Source organism: Dendrobates tinctorius, unplaced genomic scaffold, assembly GCF_039654945.1.
Source record: "Dendrobates tinctorius isolate UK_male_01 unplaced genomic scaffold, ASM3965494v1 ptg000114l, whole genome shotgun sequence".
In the NCBI taxonomy this organism is placed as follows: Eukaryota; Metazoa; Chordata; class Amphibia; order Anura; family Dendrobatidae; genus Dendrobates; species Dendrobates tinctorius.
Window position 1 is genome coordinate 26,398,029 of NW_027361782.1, and position 22,830 is coordinate 26,420,858.

The 22,830-nt window shown below is 47.9% G+C and overlaps 1 protein-coding gene across 1 annotated transcript in view; it reads right to left on the reverse strand.

Moving 5' to 3' along the window:
- LOC141101083 (sodium/hydrogen exchanger 2-like) overlaps positions 1-22,830 on the reverse strand; it is a 153,411-nt gene that overhangs the window by 78,364 nt on the left and 52,217 nt on the right. Inside the window, exons 3-5 of the mRNA XM_073589917.1 lie at positions 2,945-3,195; positions 2,623-2,840; positions 1,389-1,585 (exon numbers count right to left, since the gene is read on the reverse strand). Coding sequence (XP_073446018.1) covers positions 1,389-1,585; positions 2,623-2,840; positions 2,945-3,195 — 666 coding nt within the window. The remainder of the gene's footprint in view (positions 1-1,388; positions 1,586-2,622; positions 2,841-2,944; positions 3,196-22,830) is intronic.

Sequence of the window (22,830 nt, forward strand, 5' to 3'; positions counted from 1 at the left end):
TCACGTGGGCAAAGCAGAGGTTCAGTATTTAGGGCATTGGGTGGGAAGTGGGAAACAGCGACCAGAACCAGCCAAGGTTGAGGCCATAGCCAAATGGCCCATCCCACGCACTAAAATCCAGGTCATGGCGTTTCTAGGGACAGCGGGGTATTACAGGAAATTCGTTCCCAATTACAGCAGGGTATCCAAGCCCCTCACTGATCTGACCCGTAAGAACCAACCCCGCCAGGTAACCTGGACCTCAGAGTGTGAGGAAGCCTTCCACCAACTAAAGGACGCCCTCACCAATACCCCTGTATTGGCCGCACCCGATCCAACTAAACGTTTCCTGGTTCACACAGACGCTTCTATGTTTGGATTGGGGGCAGTACTGAGCCAAGTCGGGCTGGACGGCCAAGAACACCCGGTAGCTTACCTGAGTCGGAAACTACTGCCCCGTGAAGTAAGCTATGCGGTCATCAGGAAGGAGTGCCTGGTGGTAGTATGGGCACTCAAGAAGTTGCAACCATATTTGTATGGACGACAGTTTTCCCTCCTAACGGACCATAATCCCCTAGTCTGTTTTAATCGGGTCTTCAGAGACAACGCCAGATTGCTGCGGTGGAGTTTAGCCCTACAACCTCTGGACTTCACCATCCACCACTGACCCGGCAAACAAAACGGTAACGCCGATGGACTAAGTCGACAAACGGAACTTGTACCAACCCTATAAACTTCGGTCATCCCCAAACCGATCCGTTGAGGATCAGACTGTGTATGCCGATCGCGTCGCTGAAAAGGGGAGCCGTGTTACGTGTTACAGAACCACTCAGCACCCAGAATATGTTGTGCAGCTATATGTATGTATAATAGGTTCTATGTGAGATGCATGTCCCTAATGCATCAACCCACAGGCTGCGCCCCTGGGCAGAGGGGACACGATATTCTCCTTTTGTCCGCCTTCCCCCCACCTTTGTAATTCCCACAGTAAACATCGGCAGGCTCCGGCCACCTGCGGCTTTTGTAATGCATGTCTGGCCTGCCGCTTTTCTATTGGCCTGCCCTCTGTATCTGTGTGATATATTCTGTGTCCTGTGAGTAAAGTGGTGTCAGACTGGAAATACGTGGAGAAGCAGTGATCTTTTATATGCGCCCATGTAACCAAGGAATTCCAGCCAGAGTCATTCATTCAGACTCCAGCCAACGCAGAGCGGACCTCCGAAAACACGAGGTGGTACTGAAAGAGGTACTCCAGCTTGGTAGACCCCGTTACAGTAAAAAAGTGAATGCTCTTTGTGGGAGGGGCCTGAGTTAATCACACTGAATGAGGCGGAGCTTCCTCTGCAGGATCCTCCGCCACCGTCATTTAATCTAATAAATGGACGTCATGACATCTGCCAAGGACTGACCTGGACAAAGACCGTGAAGAGGATGACTGCGCTGGTGGTCGCAATAAACAGATGCCTTGGTGTCATATCGGGGAGAAGAAAGACCATTGAGAAACAGATGGCCCCGCGAAGTCCGCCATAGGCGATTATGAACTGATCCTTCTTGGAGATGACGTTCAGGCAGAACTTGTTCAAAATGCTCGTCAGGACTACAACACCTATAATAACACAATCATCAGGAGGACTACAACTCCCATAATATGACAATCATCAGGAGGACTACAACCCCACTAATAGCAAAATCATCAGGAGGACTACAACCCTTATAATAACAAAATCATCCAGCCAAAATCCCCTATAATAGCAAAATCATCAGGACTACAACTCCCATAATAGGGCAGTCATCAGGAGGTCTACAACCTCTATAATAGCAAAATCATCAGGACTACAACCGCTATAATAACACAGTCAACAGTACTACAACTCCTAAAGTAGGACAATCATCAGGAGGACTACCACCCCTATAATAACACAATCAACAGGACTGCAACCCCTATAATTACACAATCATCAGGACTACAACTCCCATAATAACACAATCATCAGGATTGCAACTCCCATAATAGGGCAATCATCAGGACTACAATCCCTAAAATTACACAATCATCAGAACTACAACTCCCATAACAACACAATCATCAGGACTACAACTCCCATAATAGGGCAGTCATCAGGACTACAACACTCATAATAACACATTCATCAGGACTACAACCCCTATAATAGGACAATCATCAGGACTACAACCCCTGTGCTGGCACAATTATCAGGACTACAACTCCCATAATAACACATTCATCAGGACTACAACCCCTATAATAGCACAATCATCAGGACTACAACCCCTGTGCTGGCACAATTATCAGGACTACAACTCCCATAATAACACACTCATCAGGACTACAACCCCTATAATAGCACCATCATCAGGACTACAACTCCTGTGATAGCACACTTATCAGGACTACAACGCTCATTATGGCACAATCTGGAGCACAAATTGCAGCTTTTGTACAAGTGGCCTTTTCTGCTGACATTGAACCACTATTTTGGCCGAAGATCGATATAAAGTACACAACAGTAAACGCCCTCCTGCGAGGGACTTTTAGGGGCATCACTGCACCTCTGATCATGCCATGTCTTGGATGATGCTTCAATAAAGTCTCCCCTCCCAAATTTGGAGTCGACCTCATACCTGACGCACGCCAGAACAAGCAGAAGACGATGGTGAGGAGGATAAAGGGCCAGCTGCACTTGTGATCGCTGTTCACAGTGTAGAATCCAAGGAAAAAGAAGATGAGTGTCTCACTGACGCTGCTCCACATCTTCATGAAATACTTCACTGTTGTGTACGATTTATGTGAGATGTTCTCCTCCACGTAGCGCTTCATACTCATGGAGCACGAGATGATCCTGCGGATGAGTAAGGGTAAGCAGAATATCAGAATTCTGTTCTCAGATCAGGGCAGAAGCCCCCGTGTGCCCAAATCATCCCCCGCCACAGCCGCCAGACTTACGCCATAATCCCTGACATATGGAAAATTTCCGCAGTCAGATAAGCCAGATAGCTGTACAGAAAGACAAACAGTGGCTCGATAACGCGGATGTGCTCCGTAAACCGTGTCGTAAAGGCCGCCAAAAGCCCAAATATCAGGCCAATCAGAGTCCCGCCGATGCCAACCACAAAGATATTGCCAATTCCAATAAAGATGTCGCTTGGCAGGATGTCCTTCATGCCATCGAAGGCTTTGAAAAGTTTATACAGGACCTAAAGAAAAATGTAACACACATGTTTATGAATTTGTATAATGGTGCTACACAGTGCACAGATAATCAGTGACCACCACATCACTATATACATCCACTTATTATAAACAGTGTCCAGATAATCAGAGACCACCACACAACTATATACTTCCACTTATTATATAGTGTCCAAATAATCAGTGTCCACGAGTGATGAGCGAGTATACTAGTTGCTCAGGTTTTCCCGAGCATGCTCGGGTGTCCTCCAAGTATTTTGGCGTGCTCAGAGATTTAGTTTTTGTCGACGCAGCTGCATGATTTGCAGTTGCAAGCCAGCCTTAATACATGTGTGGAATGCCTGTTTGTTAGGAAATCCCCACATGTATTCAGGCTATCTAACAGCCGCAAATAATGCAGCTACGTCGACAAAAACTAAATCTTCGAGCATGCCAAAATACTCGGAGGACACCTGAGCATGCTCGGAAAAACCTTAGCAACGAGTATACTCACTCATCACTATTGCCCACCACACAACTATACACATCCACTTATTGTATATAGGGATGAGCGATATTGCCCGATATCGTATTGGAATTCCGATTTCCGATATTGAAAAAATATTGGATATCGGAATTTCCGATATCAATGCAAGTCAATGGGAGAAAAAAATCGGAATTACAAAATGACCACTACAGTGCTATATAATGGATAAAATGGAGGGGAAACACCTCAGGATAATGGGGAAGGAGTTTGCAGAGGCAGAGGAGCAAAAAAATCGCTAGAAAAATGCACAGAGCGAAAGCTGTAGCAGGAAAACATCTTAACAGCGTTGTTTTTTCTTTGGGTTAGGATTAGTTGGGGTAGGGTTAGGGTTTATAGTTAGTAGGGTAAGGGTTAGGGGTTAGGGATAGTTAGGGTTAGTGATTTTACATTATTAAATTAAAACTGCCGGTGGGGGTGTCAATATGCCCTTTGACTGACGTGTCCGCGTTCAGCTCACCTTGCTTTGCAGGGAGTTTCCAGGAGCACCACGTGGAGGAACGGATACACTCCCTTTAAACCATGCTTAGTCTTCTTCTGCTGATTATATTACTGTTATTCAGTAATTCTGCATATTGATATTCTGCTTTTGGTTCATGTACATCTGCTCCTACTGCTTCCTAAACCTCTGTCTATGGTTATCCTGCTATTGACTGGTCGCAGAATGTCCCAAACCCAGAGGAAATACGCAGAAGTAACAGTAGGCACAGGAACTTGAGAGAACCAGCTGGTGAGTCTGGAACCCGTATAGGCAGCAGAAATCAGCATAAGAGCCAATGGAACTAACGGGCACCAGCTGACCTTACCGGAGGCTGATAACTAAGCAGGAGGTAACCTGTGCCAGAATGCACTACCAAGGACCAGCAGACGTTACTGGAACTCGGATACCACAAAGGAGGGACCTAAGCCATTGACTCTACTGAGAACCAGCTGACGTTACTGGAACCCAGATAAGCAGCAGAAGGTAAAAGTGCCAGTGGCTGTACTGGGCAACAGCTGACATTACTGTAGCCCGGATACCACAATGTAGTAGTGACATAAGCCAAAAGCACTGCCGAGAAGCCCAAAAACCCCCCACAAAGACGCAAGTTCAAGAGCAAAAAGACAGGAGTCTGGGGACATCTCCATCTGTCTTCTTGTCTTGGGTCTTCTGCATCTGTCTTCCTGTCTTGGGTCTTCTACCGGAGTAATGTCTTCTCGGCAGAAGGTGCAAGAGCCACATTTGCCCCCGCAACCCAGACACAGTCTTCTTTACTCCGCAGTCGCAGCAGGGGAGGAGGAGGGCCTACTGGCACTGTCGAGACCAGCCTTGAGTGCCAGGTCCGGAGTCCACGTAGGGGGCACCTACACTGCCGACACCACGGATAACAGCAAACTGAGCCGGAATGATATACGGCGGGGGCATGGAACAGTGCGGCGGACACAACCGTTTACCCCTCAGGGGAGGCACCTGTGTCCGCACTTCACTGCCAGGAAACAACCGGCGTGGCTGGATCCCGCCTCTTGTGCTTCTGCCTATAGGTGTTTGGCATCTGTCGTCCTTTTTTTCCACTTTGGTCTAAAGAGGTACAGCTGGCGTTACTGTTGCCCAGAAACACAGCATGCTGTGAAAGTGGCAGTCACGGAAATGGGCACTTGCTGGCGGTATTAGAGCCCATGGAAAACAGTATGAGGTGAAAGAGTCAGTCACAGATCCAGGAGCTAGATGTTGGTAGTAGAGGCCAGAGCACTGACATAACAGATGACGCTGTGTGCAACATAGGCACATGACAGAGCATGCATACTGCCACCAACCATACATGTAACCTGTCTAATCTGGCCCAGGGCAGCAAAAGTCACCAGAAATCCAGGCCTGGCTCATTTTTAGGAATGTAAGCTGGTCCACATTTGCAGCGGATAGTCTGGTACGTTGGTCTGTTAGTACATTGCCAGCTGCACTAAAGAAACGCTCAGAAATCACACTGGCACCAGGACAAGCCAGGACCTCCAAGGCATACTGGCTAAGCTCGGGCCATGTATCCAACTTGGAGACCCAAAACTTGAAGGGGGCAGATCCATCCTGAAGCACACTGACAGGGGTGGAGAGGTATTGTGCCACCATGTCACGGTAACGTTGCCTCCTAGTGCATTGCACTGTCTGTGCTGATGGTGCCCGAACTGTTTGCGGGTTCAGAAACCATTGGAACAGGTTGGGTATACTGAACCTGTCAGTAGCAGATGTACTGCTTCTGCTACCGGCTTCTGAACGGATTCCGCTGGGCCCAGGACGCACTGAGGTGCCTGCTAGTGCACGCGCATCACTGCTATGCAGTGGAAAAGAGTACATGAGTGAATTAACCAGTGCATCTTGGTACTCCTGCATTTTACACACCCGGTTCAACGGTGTAATTAGGCTTTGAAGGCTGTCCCGGTAACGTGGATCTAAGAGGGTGGCCACCCAGTAGTCATTTGTGTGGAGAATACGAGCCACGGGTGGGTCGTTTCTCAGACACTGCAGCATGAAGTCACTCATGTGCTGAAGGCTGCCAACTGGCCATGCATCACTGTCACCAGCTGGAGGAATGTGCTCTGGCTGGTCTGCATCACCCCATCCACGCTCTATCTGGTGACAACTAGTAGAGCGCTGTGTAATTTCCTCCTCTGGCTCATCCTCATAGTCCTCCTCATCCTCCTCGCTTGCTGTGTCCTGCCTGGACCTTTTTGAGGCACCCACAGAGCTTTGTACCAACCGGGCCGATGAAGATTGCCTGGTTGGTGCAAGTGTCTCATCATACTCCTCCTCCTCCAGAGAAACCTCATCCCTTAGTCCTTTAAGTGATGATTCTATAAGGCATATAAGGGGAATAGTCAGGCTGAGTAAGGCAGCATCCACGCTCACCATCAGAGTGGAGTCCTCGAAGCACTTCAAAATGGTGCATATGTCCTTCATGGATGCCCACTCTGTGGTTGTAAAGTGGGAGGGCTGAGATGTGTGTCGCCTACTTTGCGCCTGCTGCAGCTGCAACTCCATAATTGCAAGTTGCTGCTCACACAACCTCCGCAGCATATGCAAAGTCGAATTCCACCTGGTGGGGAGGTCAACAATGATGCGGTGCTCGGGCAGGCCCAATCTGCGCTGCATGGCTGAAAGGCGCGATGCAGCCATGCTTGAACGCCGCAAATGAGAGCACTCATAACTGACTTTGTGCAGCAGCTCCTCAAGGTCAGGATAGTTCCTAAAGAAACTCTGCACCACCAAGTTTAGGACATGGGCAAGGCATGGAATGTGAGTCAGACCACCTAGGCCCAGAGCCGAGACCAGGTTTCGGCCGTTGTCACACACCACCATACCTGGCTGGAGGTTGAGCGGCGCAAGTCACATTTCGCTCTGCTCCTTCAGCGTGTTCCACAGCTCGGTTGCGGTGTTGCTAACATCACCCAGATAAACCAATTTCAACATGGCCTGTTGATGTTTGGCCGATGCAGTGCTGAAATCGGTTGTTGTGGTACGTCTGGGTGCAAGCGAGTCTGACGAGGAGTATGAGGAGTCGTCAATTTGTACGGAGGAGAGGCCTGCAATCCGTGGAGTTGGCAGGACCCGCGCACTTGCACTGTCTACTTCAGTTCCAGGCTCAACTACATTTACCCAATGGGCGGTGATGGAAATGTAGCATCCCTGGCCATGCTGACTGGTCCATGCGTCGGTGGTCAGGTGGACCTTGCTACTAACTGCATTTTGTAGCGCATGCTTAATTTTATGCTCCACATGCTGTTGCAGGGCGGGGACGACTTGCCTGCTGAAGTAGAAGCGGCTGGGAACGCTGTATTGTGGGATTGCAAACCCCAACATATGGATAAAGGCTGGCTTGCTCACCAGCCAGAATGGTAGCATTTCCACTGCAAGCAATTTGGCAATGCGAGAATTCATGCACTGTGCTCATGGGTGGTTTGCCGAGTACGGGCGCCTTTTCTCTCACACCTATGTGACAGATGGCTGCACACTGGATTGGGAGTGTGAGGATGCCAGCGATTGGGATGCTGATGCTGATGAAGTACAGACAGTGTGCCGCTGTACAACACTGCCTGCAGATGCACCCTGGCATTCTGGCGAGGAAGCGGGAGCAGCTGTTTGCGAGCTGGAGTAATAGGTGGCTGCTGTGGCTGAAGAGGTGGAAGGTGGGGAACCAGCTGCAGGTGGCGAATCATCTTGGGTGTGATGCTGCCACTCCACAGGGTCCCTCTTCCTGACATGCGTCAACATATTGGTGGTATTAAGGTTGCTGACGTTCTTCCCTCTCCGCACAGTTTGTCGACAAAGCTTGCATCTGACTACTGTAACGTCATCTGCAACTTGGTCGAAAAAGGCCAAGCACCACAACTCTTGGGCGCACCCCTTTAAAAGAGCCCTGCTCCTAACGGGTGCTGAAGTTGAGGGAGCCGACAACCAATTTTTCCCTCTTCCTCTCCCACGTGGATGGCCACGCTGCGCCACACCTGCAAGCTCTTCCTCTGAGCTATCCCCACTTGCTTGCTGCCCCTCAGCATGCCATGATGGGTCAAGGACCTCGTCATCCAATACACTTTCGTCAGCAGAAACTTACAGCTGAGTTTCATCATCATCTGCTGACTGGGGTCTGGTCACTGTGGGAACTGGCCCACCCTCCACTTCTTCCTCAGATGGACACAGTGGTTGCGCATTTGTGCACACTACCTCTTCTTCAGCTGCAGGAGTGCTGTCTGGATGGCACACAGATTCCAAGCCAACAGATTCTGAGAAGAGGATTAAGGTTGGCTCCTGGCCCTCTGAATGTCTGGGCAATTTAGTGGGTGGTGAAGAAGCAGATGGGTGCTGCTCTTCAGTGGCCTGACCCGATGTGGTGGAGAGGTCCTAGGAGGATGCTGCGCTCATTGAGGTGGATTCCTCAGCTGTCATCCAACCAACAACGGTTTCTACTTGATCCTCTCTTATCAGCCTATGGCCCTGCGCTCCTAACAAGCTGCGCATAAATGACTGCTGCCGGGTGAAAGTAGGTGCTGAGTGACTTGGGCCTGCTGCTTGCTCTGGATGTGCACCATGTCTAGCTGCTGATGCACCTCTTCCTCGGCCGCCGCGGGGACGTCCCTTACTCCCTGCCTTCTTCATCTCTATTGATGGATTCAGAACGGCAAGAAAGTAAATAATAGGAATTAGTGTGCTTATTCCTGTAGGACTACAAACAGGTATAAGAAACACTAGTGGCACTGTATGATGATGGTGTGTCTGCTACACTTTATTTGAATCTAGTGTGGCCTACACAAAGAGTAACGTGTGTTTGTGGTATTGGTGTACACGTTATGGTCGGATGTCACAGCGCAGTAAATGACACTGCTGTGATACCAAACAAAAAGGATTCTCCGGGACTGGGCCAGGTGCTGTGTGGCACCAGCCACAGAGGTTGTTTGGGTCCCTCACAGCACAATCCCTATATAGTGTTTAACTTTTAGGATAAAATAGGGGAAGAGGATTTAAGGGATGAAAAGAAAAGGCAGTGAGACACACACCACACAGTGCTGCAGCAAGAGGAGCTGCAGCAGCTGCAGTGAATGTGCTCTGCACTGTCTCACTAAGCACCTCACTGAGAGCCTGCACAGCACAAAAAATGAAACTGAGCGGGGTCAGTGAGGAAAAAGACTACTTATGTAACACACAGGGGCTGCTACAGTCGCTGAAAAACAATTTCTATTGCTATTAGATCCGAGATCTCTCCCTATCTCCAACAGCAACCTATCCCTATCTGCTTTCACAGTAGAGTGAGGCTAAAATGGCAGGCGTAGCACGTTTGGACGCCTCCTACCAAGCTTAGGGGAGTTACACAATGTTGTCATCAATTCTTCAGCTCCTGATTGGCTCCACGGAGCGCTCAGAGGCTGAAGGATTATGGGATTTCCGATGTGAAAAAAATATCGGAATCGGAAATCGGAATTCCAATATTGGGCCGATTTCCGATATTTCAATATCGGAAAGCTCATCCCTAATTGTATACAGTGCCCACATAATCAGTGCCCACAACACCACTGTATACATCCACTTATTATATACATGGCCCAGATAATCATATCCCCACACACAACTGTATACATCCACTTATTGTATACAGTGCCCAGATAATCAGTGCCCTCACTGCTTATAATCTGCTATATATTGCACTTATTTACTGTAATGGATACAGGACAAAAATAGTTAATACAGTGCCATACATTACCCAGATACACGGTGCAGGCTACATTGCTCTGAGTACTACTTTACTCTTTTCATAGGGACCGGGGAAAGATGCAACTGTAACCCCAGCAACCTCTATAATAACAACGCTGTGTATATGACAGAAGGGATATCTGTAGCCTTAAAATGCTCAGCCCCAAACTTCCCAGATCCATGATGTTGCCCACTGAGAGCATTAACAGCTGTGCTCATTCCCCTCCCAATCCTACCATGTACAATTATATATATTATCAGACACGATTGTGTAATAAATGTGGGATCAGTCGTGTACAACTCATAGTGGCAGACCAGGCAGTCACTATGAAGCCATGAGATGGGGACCCCACAGACGGCACCGCTCCCCCAGCTCCATTGCCGGCTTCACAATTTAACTGTCTCTGTCTTTTAAGTAGTAGCTGCGCCCTTCTTTGATTATGTGACGTCTCCCGCCTACTCCATCCATTTTTTGGGGGGGGCAATTATGACTTCTGCAATGGGGCCCCTTCATTTCTATGTCTGCCCCTTCATTGGATCAGTTAATGCACAACAATGTAACGCAAAAATGACACAAGAAAAGATAATAATGGTGTAAATTCCTGCCCAGTGGCCGAGAAATGGATATTACCTATATTACGACCTTCAGAAAACCAACCGTGGTGGCCACAATCTGTATCAACCAGCACCTGACATGAAACAATGTAGCTTCTACAATGCAGCGTCAAAGTTTATCTTCAGTTCTGAGGGTTTGTTACAATGTATCCTGTGGGAAGCAAACAGCTCCATAAATCTCTGTCCTGTCCCCAAATCCAGGTGCTTAGCTCCAAGGGTATGCTTCCACGTCCATAGGGACGCAGCTCCACCCAAATCGCTGCCCCCTTTTGTATGCGCGGTCATTCTGCATGTGTTCATTAAACCATGTGGTATCACCGCATCCTATACATAGACTGGGTTATTTATCTTGCGGAGACTGAGCGTCTCCGCAAGTTAACTAGACATGCTGCGGTCTAGAAAAACACGCCGCATGTCCGGTTACACTGGTCTGCCACCTGGGTCTTTGTACGCATAGTGGAGATGGGATTTCATAAAATCCCCTCCACTATGCTGTAACATCTGGACACTGCGGCTGTACTCAGCGTCCAATCCGCAGCAAATACTGACCGTGGAAAAATACCCTAATACTGTACATACCAGGAAGAGGCCCAGGACAGCGATCATATATACCAAGATGGGGGGACATATATTCCAGGATGGGGACATATATACCAGGATGGGGGACACATATAACAGGATGGGGGATATATATCAAGATGGGGGGCATATATACCAGGATGGGGGACATATATGCCAAGATGGGGAACATATATATCAGAATGGGGGTCATATATACCAAGATGGGGACATATATACCAAGATGTGGAACATATACACCAAGATGGGGACATATATACAAGGATGGGGGATATACCAGGAGGATTGAAGACTTATATAGTAGGATGGGGGACATATATACCAAGATGGGGCACATATTTACCAGTTTGGAGGAATATATAGCAGTATGGGAGGTATATACAGCAAGATGGGGACATATATACCAGGATAGTGGATATACAGTGCATTGCGAAAGTATTTGGCTCCCTGGAACTTTTCAACCTTTTCCCACATATCATGCTTCAAACATAAAGATACCAAATGTAAATTTTTGGTGAAGAATCAACAACAAGTGGAACACAATTGTGAAGTTGAACGAAATTTATTGGTTATTTTAAATTTTTGTGGAACTTCAAAAACTGAAAAGTGGGGTGTGCAATATCATATGACCCCTTTACTTTGAGTGCAGCAAACTCACTCCAGACGTTCATTGTGGATCTCTGAATGATCCAATGTTGTCCTAAATGACTAATGATGATAAATATAATCCACCTGTGTGTAATCAAGTCTCCATATAAATGTACCTGCTCTGTGAAAGTCTCAGGGTTCTGTGTGAAGCACAGAGAGCATCATGAAGACCAAGGAACACAAAAGGCCGGTCCGTGATACTGTTGTGGAGAAGTTTAAAGCCGGATTTGGATACAAAATGATTTCCAAAACTTTAAACATCCCAAGGAGCACTGTGCAAGTGATCATATTGAAATGGAAGGAGTATCATACCACTGCAAATCTACCGAGACCCGGCCGTCCCTCTAAACTTTCATCTCAAACAAGGAGAAGACTGATCAGAGATGCAGCCAACAGACCCATGATCACTCTGGATGAACTGCAGAGATCTACAGCTGAGGTGGGACAGTCTGTCCATAGGACAACAATCAGTGGTACACTGCACAAATCTGGCCTTTATGGAAGAGTGGCAAGCAGAAAGCCATTTCTCAAAGATATCCATAAAAAGTGTTGTTTAAAGTTTGCAACAAGCCACCTGGGAGACACACCAAACATGTGGAAGAAGGTGCTCTGGTCAGATGAAACCAAAATTGAACTTTTTGGCAACAATGCCAAACGATATATTTGGCATAAAGGCAACACAGCTCATCACCCTGAACACACCATCCCCACTGTCAAACATGGTGGTGGCTGCATCAAGGTTTGGGCCTGCTTTTCCTCAGCAGGGTCAGGGAAGATGGTTAAAATTGATGGAAAGATGGATGGAGCCAAATACAGGACCATTCTTGAAGAAAACCTGTTGAGAGTCTGCAAAAGACCTGAGACTGGGACGGAGATTTGTCTTCCAACAAGACAATCATCTCAAATATAAAGCAAAATCTACAACGAAAGGGTTCACAAATAAATGTATCCAGGTGTTGGAATGGCCAAGTCAAAGTCCAGACCTGAATCCAATTGAGAATCTGTGGAAAGGGATGAAAACTGCTGTTCACAAATGTTCTCCATCAAACCTCACTGAGCTCGAGCTGTTTGCCAAGGAAGAATGGGCAAGAATTTCAGTCTCTCGATGTACAAAACTGATAGAGACATACCCCAAGCGACTTGCAGCTGTGATCCAGCAAAAGGTGGCGCAACAAAGTATTAAGTTAAAGGGTGACCAGAAAAATGCCCACAGGAAAAATGCCAACAGGAAAATTGCCCACAGGAAAATTGCCCACAGGAAAATTGCCCACATGGAAAATTACCCACATGGAAAATCGCCCACACGGAAAATCACCCACTTGGAAAATTGCCCACATGGAAAATTGCCCACACAGAAAATTGCCAATTGCATCATCACAAAATTTCAGATCTATGATATTTGAGGTGCAAGGTGAGGATGTTCACATGATATGTGAAAAATGCCCACAGAAAATTGCCCACAGACATGAATACCCACAGGAAAAGAGTAGCGAGTTATAAGTTATAGGTGAGATGCTCTGCAGGACAGAGAGTAGCATATATCTATAGGTTAAATGCTCTGCAGGACAGGGGGATAGTATGCAAGTATACGTGAGATGCTCTGCAGGGCAGAAGAATAATCTAGAATTATAGGCGAGATGCTCTGCAGGACAGAGAATAGTATAGAATTATAGGTTAAATGCTCTGCAGGACGGGGGGATAGTATACAGGTATAGGTGAGATGCTCTGCAGGGCAGGAGAATAATATAGAATTCTAGGTGAGATGCTCTGCAGGACAGAGAATAGCACAGATCTATAGGTTAAATGCTCTGCAGGACAGGGGGGATAGTATACACGTGTAGGTGAGATGCTCTGCAGGGCAGGAGAATAATATAGAATTCTAGGTGAGATGCTCTGCAGCACACTTGCTTCTGCTTTTTGAGGGCAGGCGTCATGATAATGTTCTGTTGGTTCTTGAACTATGTGGTCATCTTTTGTCTTGAGAATTGAATAGCACTCTAAAGAGCGATGCAGTCGGCATTTCCAAGTCACCACTGTGTTGATAGTATGAAATGCAAGATATTCAAACCCCAAGTAAATCATAACTTTGTTGTTCCTCTGGCTAGAATACTTTAGATGAACTCAAAATACACTTTTATTGAAAATAAATTAAAAAATATGGGGATAGATCTATCAAAGTACATGCTTTAACTAACCAAAACACAATTGGCTGGCACAGCAGGAAAGCCATTGTTCACTGGGGTTGTACCAAAAGGAATGACCCGATTGCCAATTTGAAACAATGGGGGAGGGGAAGCGCTGGAAGGAACATGTGAAATAATGTCAACAAGGAAACCCAGTTGACTTCCATGGGCTCCATTGAAATGCAATACAGCACAACACAGGCAGCAAAAAAAATGCAGAATGGATTTCACCACAGGTCTCTGGGCCCAGCATACCTCCGGGTTCTACTGGTTCGAGTCACTCATACCTAGTCCCAGAGTACAGATTCTGTTCTTACGAGCTGTCAGTACACTGTGCTAAAAAGAAATCCACTCTCAGTGTGGTGTGTATGGGCCTAGAGACCCTTATTCAAATCCATTCTGCATTTTCTTTCATCTTATGCCTGCCTACACCTGCAGTATATGTTTATGATACATAACTATGTAGGATCTGTTCATGATAACACAGACCCCACTCTCATACATAAGAAAAAAGGACACAGGACACCGAGTTCTAATTTTGGCATAAAATGGCTGTGGCGTTTATTTTGAGTTACTCAACAACCAATTTTATTTCATCATAACCATTAAATATCTCCATCACTGAATAAAATTATTACTCTCATGACCCAATCCTCCCTAAAACAAGGAGATTATCCACACGCCGTGCATATTAATGCATGGCCCCCCCAAAACGCCACAGCCATTTTTCGATGATGTCCTGGCCAACCAAGTTAAAGATGTCCAGGCCAACATATGAAAGGTGCACAAGGTCCCTGCAATGGGGTCTACCCAAGCTGGGGTACCTCTTTCAGTACCACCCCGTGTTTTCGGAGGTCCGCTCTGCGTTGGCTGGAGTCTGAATGAATGACGCTGGCTGGAATTCCTTGGTTACATGGGCGCATATAAAAGATCACTGCTTCTCCATGTATTTCCAGTCTGACACCACTTTACTCACAGGACACAGAATATATCACACAGATACAGAGGGCCGGCCAATAGAAAAGCGGCGGGCCAGACATGCATTACAAAAGTCGCAGGTGGCCGGAGCCTGACGATGTTTACTGTGGGAATTACAAAGGTGGGGGGAGGGCGGACAAAAGGAGAATATCGTGTCCCCTCTGCCCAGGGGCGCAGCCTGTGGGCTGATGCATTAGGGACATGCATCTCACATAGAACCTATTATACATACATATAACTGCACAACATATTCTGGGTGCTGAGTGGTTCTGTAACACGTAACACGGCTCCCCTTTTCAGCGACGCGATCGGCATACACAGTCTGATTCTCAACGGATCAGTTTGGGGATAACCGATGTTTATGGGGTTGGTACAAGTTCCGTTTGTCGACTTAGTCCATCGGCATTACCATTTTGTTTGCCGGGTCTGTGGTGGATGGTGAAGTCCAGAGGTTGTAGGACTAAACTCCACCGCAGCAATCTGGCATTGTCTCCAGAGACCCGATTAAGCCAGACTAGGGGATTATGGTCCGTTAGGAGGGAAAACTGTCGTCCATACAAATATGGTTGCAACTTCTTGAGTGCCCATACTACCGCCAGGCACTCCTTCTCGATGGCCGCATAGCTTACTTCACGGGGCAGTAGTTTCCGACTCAGGTAAGCTACCGGGTGTTCTTGGCCGTCCGGCCCGACTTGGCTCAGTACTGCCCCCAATCCAAACATAGAAGCGTCTGTGTGAACAAGGAAACGTTTAGTTGGATCGGGTGCGGCCAATACAGGGGTATTGGTGAGGGTGTCCTTTAGTTGGCGGAAGAGGCTTCCTCACACTCTGAGGTCCAGGTTACCTGGCGGGGTTGGTTCTTACGGGTCAATTCAGTGAGGGGCTTGGCTACGCTTCTGTAATTGGGAACGGATTTCCTGTAATACCCCGCTGTCCCTAGAAACACCATGACCTGGGTTTTAGTGCGTGGGATGGGCCATTTGGCTATGGCCTCAATCTTGGCTGGTTCTGGTCACTGTTTCCCACTTCCCACCCAATGCCCTAAATACTGAACCTCTGCTTTGCCCACGTGACACTTGTTTGGGTTCAGGGTGATTCCGGCCTGGTGGATCCTGTCCAATACTGTCTCTAGGTGATTTAGATGCTCTTCCCATGTCGCACTGTAGATGGCGATGTCATCCAGGTAGGCACAAGCATAGTCCTGGAGACCATCCAGAAGCCGGTCAGCCAGCCTTTGGAAGGTCGCCGGGGCATTCTTCATCACGAATGGCATAACTCGAAACTGGAATAAGCCGAACGCGGTGACAAATGCCGACTTGGAAATAGCGTCAGGACTAAGGGGAATCTGCCAGTAGCCTTTGCATAAATCGATGGTGGTCAAATACTTTGCCCCCGCCAGCCGGTCTAACAACTCATCCACACGCGGCATGGGGTATGCATCCGTCACTGTTTTCTCATTGAGCTTACGATAGTCTACACAAAACCGTGTAGTCCCATCCTTCTTGGGCACTAACACTACGGGGGATGCCCAGGGACTATCTGACTCTTCAATGACCCCTAAACGCAACATCTTTTGTATTTCTTGTCGCATCCCCTCTCGTACAGACTCAGGGGCGCGGAAGGGGTTTTGTCGCAGGGGGGTCTGATCCTGGGTCTCAACCTTGTGTTGTGCCAGGCGAGTGTACCCCGGTCTCTCTGAAAACATCCTCTGTCGCAGACTCAACAACGCCTCCGCCTGCTGTCTCTCCCGGGGGCCTAGGTCTTCACCCAAGTGTACCTGGTCCCATGTTTTAGACTGAGTCCTTTCCCCTAAGACATCCAGCAAGGGAAGTCCGGCTAAATCCTCTGCTTCAGGTGCACAGATGGCCACTACCTCTTCAGGGCGCTCCCGGTAGGGCTTCAGTATATTCACGTGGAACATGCGGATAACCCTGGGGTCGTCACAATCGGCGACATTATAGGCTGTGTCGGCTATTTTCCCCACTACCTGGTAGGGCCCCTGCCATGAAGCTTGAAACTTATTCTGTTTAGTGGGCTCTAACACCAGGACCTTCTGTCCTATTTCCAAAGTGCGCTCTCTGGCCCTCCAATCGTACCATACGCGCTGGCGCTGCTGTGTCGCCTGCAGGTTCTCACGTACAACCTGGGTCAGCTCCTGTAGGCGGTCCCAGAATTCCAGCACATAGGGTACAATAGGTACCCCTTCTATGAGGCCCTCCCCTTCCCAGTGTTCCAGCACTAAGTCTAGGGGTCCCCTTACCCGTCTCCCGTATACCAGCTCGAATGGGGAGAACCCCGTGGATTCTTGGGGCACCTCCCGATAGGCAAACAGGAGGTGTGGCAATAATTTCTCCCAGTCCCTGTAGGTCCTGGTAAAAGTCCCAATGAGCTGTTTTAATGTCCTGTTAAAGCGTTCACACAACCCATTGGTTTGCGGGTGGTACGGGGCGCTTCTAATGGACTTTATGCCACACAGCTTCCACAGTTGGTTGGTCACCTCTGCTGTAAACTGGGTACCCTGGTCCTAGATAATCTCCCGGGGAAATCCAACCCGTGAGAACACCTGGAGCAGGGCGGCCGCCACCGTCTCTGCCAGTATGTTAGGTAACGCAACCGCCTCTGGATACCGTGTGGCATAATCTACCACTGTCAATATATACTTTTTCCCTGACGGACTGGGTTTGGCTAACGGCCCTATCAGATCGACCTCTACTCGGCTAAATGGTTCCTCCACAATGGGGAGGGGGCGTAATTTGGCCTTGCATCGATCCCCCCTCTTGCCAATGCGCTGGCAAATGTCACAGGTCTGGCAGTACTGACGAACATCATAAGTTACCCCCGGCCAAAAGAAGTTTTGTGTCAGACGATGCCTGGTGTGACTGACGCCGAAGTGCCCGGCCAAGGGTATATCATGAGAGATGCGCAGTAACTCCTGCCTATACTTCTTGGGAACTACCAGCTGTTGTTTTATAGTGGGGCTCGTCCCTGTGTGGTGCTGCTCTGTGATCCGGTAGAGGAGTCCCTGCTTCCATACAAACTGTTCCCCTTCCAGTACTCCTCTCCCCTCCTTTGCCTTCCCACGATATCCCTCTAATGAAGGATCCTCAAGTAACTCCCTCTTAAATTCCTCTGGGGTGGCCCAAGAAATGTGTCTGGCTATGGGAATACGTGCAGGGCTGGGATGTCTTACCTGGGCCTCCTCTGAGTGTGATTCCGCCTCCGCAGCTCGAGCTTGTCTCCGGGTGGTCACAGGATAGGTCTCAGCCAGAGTGGCCACCGAAAATGCAGACAACATGGGCCCCAAGTCATTTCCCAGCAAGACTTCTGCAGGCAAATCCTCCATCAAGCCGACCTCAACAAGGCCATCCCCGACTCCCCAGTTCACGTGAATCCTGGCAGTGGGTAGTCGATGTATAGCTCCCCCTGCTACATTGACTGCCACTGTCAGGTCCGTCTTCTCTTGGTCCCGGACGAGATGAGTTTTCACAAGGGTCAAAGTTGCCCCAGAATCTCTTAGTCCCTGCATACGTTTCCCATTAACCCACACGACCTGTCGATGCTGTTGTCGATTATCTGCCCGGGCTGCCTGCATGGGGTCTACTTCATGCAGCACTTCCTCCATCTCTTCCACCCCTTGGTTAATCGTAGCCCCCAATGCCGGGTCAGCTTCGCCTTGGTAGCAGTGTACAGCAGCCCGGCTGAAGGTAGCTGTTCCCGCCTTTGGCCACTGGGTATGCTGAGTCCGGTTGGGACATTGTCTTTGCAGGTGGCCCAGCTGACGACAGGTGTGGCATCGCGCCCCAGGGGGACTGTGGTAGGCCGGGTTTCTAGCTGTTCCCCCTACAATCTTCGGTGGTTTGGGGCCCTCCAAGTTCATGGGCGGGCCTCTAGTGACCACCTTTGATCCGGACAACTGCGGCCTCCTGGCATCATGATGTTCATCGGCCAGACGAGCGGCTTCCTCAAGAGTCGTTGGCCGCCTGTCCCGAAGCCATTCCTGTGTCTCGGAGATTAGTCCATTAAAGAATCGCTCTAACAGGAAGAGCTGGAGGACGTCCTCCTTAGTGGTTGCTTGGCTCCCTTGTACCCACTGTAGCAGTGACCGCCGTAATTTACAGGCCCATTCAGCGTGGGTATCGGTTACGCGTTTCATAAGTCCACGGAACTTTTGGCGGTAGGCCTCTGGTGTCAGCGCATACCAGGCCAAGATCACTTCTTTGATCTGCTCATAGTCCATACAGTCCTCATCAGGTACCGTGCGATAGGCGTCCGCTGCCCAGCCTGTCAGCTTGCTGGCCAGAATCTGAACCCGTTCCTCCGGCTTCACTTGATGAAGGGCACACTGCCGCTCAAAGTCCTGCAGAAAGCCATCAATGTCTTCCTCTGCCTCCCCCAACTGTCGGAAGGCATTATACTGGATCTTTTTGTGGCTTACTGTTGAAGGTACCTGGTCGAAGGCCAGAGCTCCCCCTGCTCGCTGACTCTCCTCTCTCTGCTCTGCCATCTCCATCTTGGCCAGCTCCACTTTGATCCGCTCTGCCATCTCCATCTTCGCTAGCTCTATCCTGGTCCGCTCGGCCATCTTTTCCTTCAGATCAGTACGCACATCAGCCATCACCTCTCGTATGAACTCTACTACAGGGTTTAGGCCATAGAACGCCAGTCTGTTCTTTACCTCCCTCTGGAATTCAGTCTCCTCCACATTCACTTTGGGGGGCGCTGCACTGTCATGTTCCATGAAGGCTGCTATCAAATCCGCTTTTGTTTTGTTGCTGGCGATCAACCCTCGGGCTTCCACCAGATCTTTTAATGTAGTCCTCTTTAACTTCTGGTAGTTATTTTCCATTCATTCCTTTCCTCCTGTAGAAGGGGTATCAAGTCCCGCTGTCTGCCACCAGTGTAACAGGGTCTACCCAAGCTGGGGTACCTCTTTCAGTACCACCCCGTGTTTTCGGAGGTCTGCTCTGTGCTGGATGGAGTCTGAATGACACTGGCTGGAATTCCTTGGTTACATGGGCGCATATAAAACATCACTGCTTCTCCACGTATTTCCAGTCTGACAACACTTTACTCACAGGACACAGAATATATCACACAGATACAGAGGGCAGGCCAATAGAAAAGCGGCAGGCCAGACATGCATTACAAAAGCCGCAGGTGGCCGGAGCCTGCCAATGTTTACTGTGGGAATTACAAAGGTGGGGGGAGGGCGGACAAAAGGAGAATATCGTGTCCCCTCTGCCCAGGGGCGCAGCCTGTGGGCTGATGCATTAGGGACATGCATCTCACATAGAACCTATTATACATACATATAACTGCACAACATATTCTGGGTGCTGAGTGGTTCTGTAACACATAACAGTCCCTTCTGTACATACCGGGGAACTTTTCTTCCAAGTCGACGTGTCTGTAAGAAAATCCGTCAATCAAAACCATAAACTTCTGCATACTCCGGTTAACCCTTTTTCTTATTTTTTCAACAAACAACATATTGTATTCTGCCCATAACAATCTAGGGACAATTTCTGAAAATACAAAAAATGATTTAAACAATTCCATTTTTAGTAAACTCAAATCCTTCCTCATGAAGGCTAATAAATCGAGTGTGTTAACTTTACCTAAATCGTTGCCCTCTAAATGCAAAATTATTAAATCAGGATATGGATGACTCTTTGACAGCTGTTGCATACATCCAACCAAATTCTTCCATAACATTCCTCTTCTGCTAAACCAAAAAATGTGGAGGGAAGACATATTAAATGAGAGATTCTCTGTATAGTACCGCATCGTCGCCCTTTTTTCGGCCCAATAAATATATGAGTGTCTGATGATCCACACAATTAGCGGACCTACAAAATGAATAAGATGTTAGCATTCATATAAATTTGGCCGAACATACAATTTGAACCTTTTTGATTCCCACCTTCCAATTTTCATTATATTATTGTCTTGAAAACCCAACCTAACCGCTTCTGTTGCTGCTCCAATACAAAAAGAGTGAGACATGATTTTAACATTTTTCAAACCCAATTGGACCAGACATTTTTTAAAAATAAAATTAAATTGAAAAAGCAGTCACCAGTTTACCATTGTGGTGAATGAAAAATGGACCTTCTAAACTTGGTCTCATGCTAAGCCATCTCTTCACATTCGAAACTGGACAAATGACTGAATCTGAGATTGCAGATAAACTAACTGAAGCTCCTTTTCCTAACTGATCCGTTTTTGACTTTTTTATAAATTAAACGACAGAGGATTCAAATACCTTTATATCCTCCATTAACAGGCCAGAATGTGAATTTTTTTGACTGAGAAACTATTTGCCCGACACGAAGAGCTGCAAAAAGTGCTAATGTAAATGTTGCTGAAAACAAACAACTTTCTTCAAAATTGTCGCAAACCGATGGGAGAGACACGCAAATGTCTTTTAGCAAGCAAAATGATATGGGACGATGATCATCCTGTTTAAAATTAGCCCTTCTGAATCCTTTTAACAATTGTTTCATCAAATTGTTTCATCAAATTGTTTCATCCTTAGCTTTTTTATATGAGTAACCGTTTGCTGTACAAAATCTTATCCATACATTCCAAGTGCCCGAATACTCGGACCAAGTTTTTTTTTTTAGCCAAGGACTTTTCAATAAAATATTGAATTAGACCTGTACTATGTCCCATATATTCTCTGGGCAAATCATTCCTTCTTTGTCGGCTCCGGGAACATGCTCCAAAAACTTTGACCACTGGCGGTGACATATAAGTTTAGCAAAATCATTAATTAACTCATTTGAAAATGACACTTTTAACCAGATATTACACTCCATACAGGCAAGAACTAACGGCCTAAGAATCTGGTTAGCCCATCTGTTTTTATCCAAAAATGTATTTAACATAAAAACCAAACCTTGGTTGTTAGGCCGGGGTCACACTGGTGATGAATACGGCCGAGTGAGAGGCGCTAAAAGCACGCATTAGACACGGACAAATGATTCTCTATGAGGTCACTCGCACCAGGCGTATATTTCTCATCCGTATCCTACGCTCCGTGCCAATCGCAGCATGCTGCGATTGTCAGCGTACTACGCCCGTAGTACGCCAATGCAAGTCTATGGGTGCGCAAAAAATGCGGATTACACACGGACCAGACGTGTGACCTGCGAGCAATATGCAGGTCTTTTGGCTGGTGACAGGAAATGGGCCAATCCATCATCAGGAAGCCTAGACATGCAAATGAGCTCAAAAAGCGCTCCAGACATCCCGGAAGTACGCCTCCACGGAGTACAGCAGCAGCATGGCGTCCACGTACATAAATGTTGAGATGCTCATTGTCCTGGTGCAGGAGCGTCCCGAAATCTGGGACCAACGCGATTCAAATTATGCCAACCGGGCAAGAAAGGAGGCGTCATGGAGGCGCATCTGACGCCAGATGTACCATGACTTTTGTGACTGACCACGTGAGGAGCAGCATAAAATTCGTAAGTACAACGCAAAACATCAGTAACCTTAGCGCGCAAGAAAAAACGAATATAGATTCAGCACCCCCCTTCCTGTGCATGTACTTTTAGCCTCATGAGGCCGTTACATTTGGATGTGACACGTGGCTTCACACAGCCATAACTTGGGGTTAGGCCACAAGCTCCTCATCCTCCTAGACAAAACAATTATTAAGTGTAGCTAAAGAGACCCTGTGTATCTGCCCAATTACATATGCCACCATGGGTAGAAAGCACACCCCAGAAGGCCCCATGCCTAGACTACTGGTAGAAAATGTGACCTCTCAAATATGTGAATTTGACAATATTTCCTGTCACATTGCAGTGGAAGATGTGATGAAACGCTGGCAAAGCATCTGGGACCAGTACCGCCGGGAACGCCAGCAGCCCAGCAGCGGTCCAGGAGTGGGGAT